Source organism: Trichomycterus rosablanca, chromosome 2 (assembly GCF_030014385.1).
Source record: "Trichomycterus rosablanca isolate fTriRos1 chromosome 2, fTriRos1.hap1, whole genome shotgun sequence".
NCBI lineage: Eukaryota > Metazoa > Chordata > Actinopteri > Siluriformes > Trichomycteridae > Trichomycterus > Trichomycterus rosablanca.
In genome coordinates this window covers 1,214,669-1,220,166 of record NC_085989.1, presented here as the reverse complement: position 1 = coordinate 1,220,166, position 5,498 = coordinate 1,214,669, and the positions used below count along the sequence as shown (strand labels likewise).

Genomic DNA, 5,498 nt, shown 5'->3' with positions numbered 1-5,498 from the left:
TGTTTCCCTCGGTGACGTCTAATAGTCCATTAGCATTTGCAAAGCAGCAGCTCCATATTATGATGCTCCCACTTCCATACTTCATTCTGGGTTTGGCGAACTTGAGATCACATGCATACGCTACCATACTTTTTACATTCTGTTGTCCCAAAAGTGTTCTGTGTTTTTTTAAGCTGAGGAGTTTAGTCTAAGCCTTCTGGCTTAAATTCTATTAAACCAGTTGAACTGAGCGGGATGTTTATGGTCTTTGTTGATGCCCTGCAGCTATTTTATTTTATATAAGTTTCATTAATTAATTTTGTTTCTGAGAACTTGATTAAGCTCCTTCTACATTATTGTGATTGTTACCTGCATGGAATCTTCCCAACCAATGGCAACATCCAGTATAATCAAACTAGATACAATTTGCATGTCAAAACCTAATAGTTTTTAAATATAATTGTTCGTTTTAATTTTTGTTTATATGAATCAGTTCAAGCGTATAGTGAAAAGATTATTAAGTATTTTCTATGCATAATAGACTAATTAGTTACAGGAACTAAATTGCAAAGCAGATTTTTAGGTTTTTTTTGTCTTTTTAAAAAATGCACACACCATGCTACACTATATGGCCAAAAGTATGTGGACACCCCATTTCAAAAACGAGTGATATTAAAATAAAGGGACCTTAATATGTGATCTTTTAAGCTGTAACAGCAGTCATACTTCTGAGAAGGGTGCTCACAAGATTTTGAAATATCTCTGTGTATGGGAATTTGTGCCTATTCAGTCAAAAAAGCAATTGTATGGCTGGGCACTGATGTTGGTAAAAAAGTCTCAATTTGTGTTCCCATTTACCCCAGAGCTGTTGAGTTGGGCTGAGGTCAGGGCTCTGTTATAGCTACAGGGGCTCGGTCATGCTGTTAAAGCACATAATTTCCTTTATCTAATTGATTCATTACACCTGTTGTGGCTGAAACACACAAATTCAATCATTATCCACATACTTCTGTCCATATAGTGAAGCTTGTCTGTTTAGCATGACTGCTACATCAAATTCTCACCTATTTTTCAGAATAGACCTGGACGTCCGGGTTAGTAACGTTATTCTGGGCTTGCTCCAGCTTCCACATGTTTTTAACCAGAATGCCGTTTCTGGAGTGAAATATCTCAGCCAGCTTGGCATTCATGGGATTGGACTTGTGTTCGGCACACGTGGGACCCTGAAGACCGGGAGCACATTCCACAGTATAGGAAAAGTAGAAGGTGCCATGCTGGAAAGTGCACATGTTTTTCTTGGTCCCACTTTTAAGATTAATGGAGCACTGCCCGAGAAGATCTTTGTTCCAAGGAGTGTCCACGTCATATACTTTGAACGTAAGTTTACTGCCCAGTGAAATCTTGATCGTGTCAAAGAGGAACGTTTCAGGCCAGTGAGGATTGTCATTATTTGTAATCTCTCGTGTGCGCTGGGATTGCTGATCATATTTGACATGTACAAACCCGTCTGTTTGGCTCCATGTGTCTCCATATAAACCTTTAGCATATAGCTTGAAGACCTTCAGCGTAGCCAGACCTCTTTCAGTGGGACAGCAGTTGGGCAACATATTCTTACATCCCCCACAAACACAAGCGCAGGGATCCCTCACACTGCTCCGACGCCCTATTGAGCACGACTCAGAACAGACTTTTTTTAAGGCGTTGTCTTTAATATACTTTTCTATCGCCATTTTCAGTCCCTTCTGTGCAGGGTGGTTTTTTTTCAGCAGTAGGTGAAGAGGTTTAAGGTCGTACGTCACTACGTCTGGAACGGTCTTCAGGGACTCCAGCCACACTTTATGGACAGATGCCTGGGAGGAGAATAGGTCCTCGTTGGCCACGTTTCCACCTACAACCTCAGTTTCTCTATCACTGAACATTGAGCTAAAACTTTTTTTTTTCCCTATCTTCTTCTTTAGTGCTTGACAGTACTGGCTCTCTGCGGTCACAGTGACCCCCTTGTACGTAGCTGATGCCTCCGCGTCCAAACAGTCTTTAACCGCGGTGTCTGTAAGTCCGTCTGTTGATGCCTGGCAGGTTTTGATGGATGTTACAGCTTTCACCTTTCCACCCAATTTCACTCCTCTGGTATAGTGTGTGCCAAAAGTATCGATCACTTGTTGATAGGCGATTAAATCAGACCGAGGGGTAAGGTCATTTATAGACTGAAGAAATTCATAATGCAGAGGGGGTGAAGATGCTATTTTGTAGCTGAAAAACAACATTTTTAACAACAATCATTTACTTAAAAAACATGAATCTCTTGTTATGTCATATTTGAACTAAAAAGAATTTGCCTTACTTGTAGTAGCTGCATTGGACTTCATGCTTGGTGAAACTATATTTGTCCTGCTTTGATTTCTGCATAGCGTAGCTTGACTCACGGGCGTGGGTGCCCCCCACTGCAAGACTACCAGTCAGGGGCACGTTCAGTCCAGATTTCCAGTTGTTTGAGATGCTTGAAGTCGAATCCTTGACAAGAGATTCACTTGATTCATAAACCTTGCTTTTAACTTTTATTGAGCATTTTGGGAGCGTCCTCCAGAACACCACCGCAGCAGGTAACTTCTGCTTCTCTCTTACGTAGTTGTTTGTTGCCATTTGACAGGTGCCGTTCCCGAGGTCCCAGGTTTCCATGTTAATGACATACGTACCTTTCCGCTCCATCTTCACAACGTCAAAGCCCTCTCCACCAAAATTGTATCCGGGCACAAATTTTAATGTCTTGCACTCATATGGCCCTCCCAGTGTCAGCCGTTCTTCTGCATTTGACATGCAGAGAAGAGAGTAGGTGCCGAGGCAAAACCATAACCACCCCATCATGTCAGGTAGCAAAAATCTATAACAAAGACATAGATCATGTGTAATGAGTTTAAAATCACTGAGTTAAAATCAACAAATTTGTCATCATATCATTCTAACATGTATTATCTTCCATTCAGAAGGAGGCTGTAAAGAACCCACAGATGGGTGACGAATGGGTAACACATTGATGTAGATACTTTATTGCTTTCTGACTTAGATTGTGTTAACTGCGTACTGATGAAAGCTAACATCAGCTAGTTTTGCCTGAAGTTTAGCTATAGTTAGTCATAATCACTAACTAGGAATTGGGTGGCCGTGCCACAATATAAATAACATTATAGATTTTTCTACACATCTACATTCATTAAATAAAGTGGCTGTATTTACATTTTCCCGGTGTATTTTTTTTTACTAAACGCACATTGATCTCAAACGCAAGTTTGGAAGTTTGTTCTAGACATTCAGTCACAAAAAGCAGTTGCAGAAATCAATAAAATTCCAAGGCTGCCATAACAAACAAGCCATTTAAAGTGTATTTTGATTAAAATGTATTTTTTTGATAATAATAATTTATTAAACCTAGGGTTGATTATAGCAGATCATTCCCTTGTACATTTCTAGAGGAACACAGTTAAGTATGTAATTTCCCTTTCTTATGATCTAGACATACAGTATAAACACAGTGGACTATGTCCATCATATTCTAATTAAAAAAAAATCTGTTTCTGGCAGTTTCTAAAGTACCTGACCATCACAGTAACACTTTTCCTTTAACACAAGGTGATTATTTGTTTCACGTAGTTGATTAATGGATGCAATCAATTTATACTGACCGAGACGTCACTACCTACAATCAATGTACAGTCAGATATGAGGAATTAAGAAGCCGTGGCACAAAGTAATGACATTATAAACTTGATCCATGAACTTTATCCATTACACAGATGATAATTTAAATTATTGTATGTATTATATCTCAAAGGTATATTTAACCCAGCCAATTTGCAAAAACGTTGAAGCAAGCATTAAGACCTGTGTATGTAAACTTTTAATGTTAACTGTAAATAAAATGCAATAAGACCTACCTGACCTTCTTTGAGATGTGAGATCTGACTGCCCGGCCCCCCGTCATCTCACTATTAATACTAGCAAAAGAGGGAGGGATTTTTATTATAGCTTATCACAAACTGTGAACATGGGTTCAAACCTTTCCTCTGGTCATGTTTAGAAGAAGTTGTGTTTGGAATGCTTTTTAGATATTTGTGTGGGTGGTCCTCCTACCTTCCAAAAACCTGAATTAAGTGGATTCAGAATTGACCCTAGATGTGATTGAGTGTGTGGTGCCTGTCCAAGGTGTTTTACCTTCTTGCATCTAGTGCACCTATCATTAAGGCATCTAATGAAGATCTATGAATAATAAGCTGTTGCATTGTTTGACTCTATGACCATTTATTTATTTGTTTATTAGGATTTTAACGTCATGTTTTACACTTTTGGTTACATTCATGACTAGGGTTGCCAACTTTCAGAACTGGAAATAAGGAACAACCTGGGCTGGCAGGTTGGCGGAAGGCATAGAGTGGGGGTTGCTTTGGCGAGTGTTTACACCTATAAAAAATATTACGGGTCTTACACCGTCATAGAAACATTATCAAAATGTTTAATATACTGTAGGCTGTTTAACATATATTATTTTCGCTCTTTATAATAATAAATCAGAAAAAAACAACATGCATGAAGAACATCATGTAAAAAATTTTCTCAATAGTGCAAACTATTGCAAATTTCACTTTAAAAAAAATAAAACAGACCTGGTATTATAAAAAAATGCTGAACATTTCTCACACTATTTTATAATAATTTTTTTTTCTTGTTTAGTTTATGTATTACAGTTTGAAATAAACTCAACTGTGTGGCATCTTTTGCTGGCATGTTATTTTTTTTTATTATATTTTGTTAGAATTTCATATCACATGTACACTGTCAATTTGATATTTTCTTCCACAAAGTAATTTTACTTAACCAAACTAGATTTCTTCTTAGGGTAATTTTGCTGTAGTGCAGCTTCTTCCAGTGTGGAAGTCTCTAATCTGCAGCATTTCTCCCCCATGAATAAAAATACGGAACAAAGCGTTTCAGTATTAGTTCAATACAGAACACCACGTTTAGTTTACAAATAAGAAACGATTCCGTATTTTACGGGACGGTTGGCAACCCTCATGACGGGAACGGTAGTCACTCGTTACACAAGGTTATATCAAACACAGTCATGGACAATTTAGTATCTCCAATTTACCTCACTTGCATGTCTTTGGACTGTGGGAGGAAACCGGAGCACCCGGGAGAAACCCACACAGGGGATAACATGCAAACTCCACACAGAAAGGACCCGAGCCACCCCAGTTCCCCAGGACCAGGACCCGAGGCACCTGTTTGACCTCGAACCCAGGACCTTCTTGCTGTGAGGCGACAGTGCTACCCACTAAGCCACCGTACCGTCCGACTCTATGAACAAGAATGAAACTTATATGTTGATTATTTTTCAACAAATAGATTTTATGAAGCTAATTAAATATGTCAATAATTAGTTTTAAATGTGTATTGTATATGAGTGTTGAGTTTTAGTCTAAATACCTAGACTTCGGAGTCGACTCATAAAGAATCGATTCCCTTTT

The 5,498-nt window shown here is 38.6% G+C and overlaps 1 protein-coding gene across 1 annotated transcript; it reads right to left on the bottom strand.

The window, feature by feature from the left end:
- Nucleotides 1-1,043: 1,043 nt before the first annotated feature.
- On the bottom strand, nt 1,044-2,838 carry LOC134300756 (perforin-1-like). The gene is made up of 2 exons (XM_062985181.1): nt 2,321-2,838; nt 1,044-2,229 (listed from the first exon to the last, which is right to left on the bottom strand). The coding sequence occupies exons 1-2, from the start codon at nt 2,836-2,838 to the stop codon at nt 1,044-1,046; spliced, it is 1,704 nt and encodes a 567-aa protein (XP_062841251.1).
- Nucleotides 2,839-5,498: the final 2,660 nt, after the last annotated feature.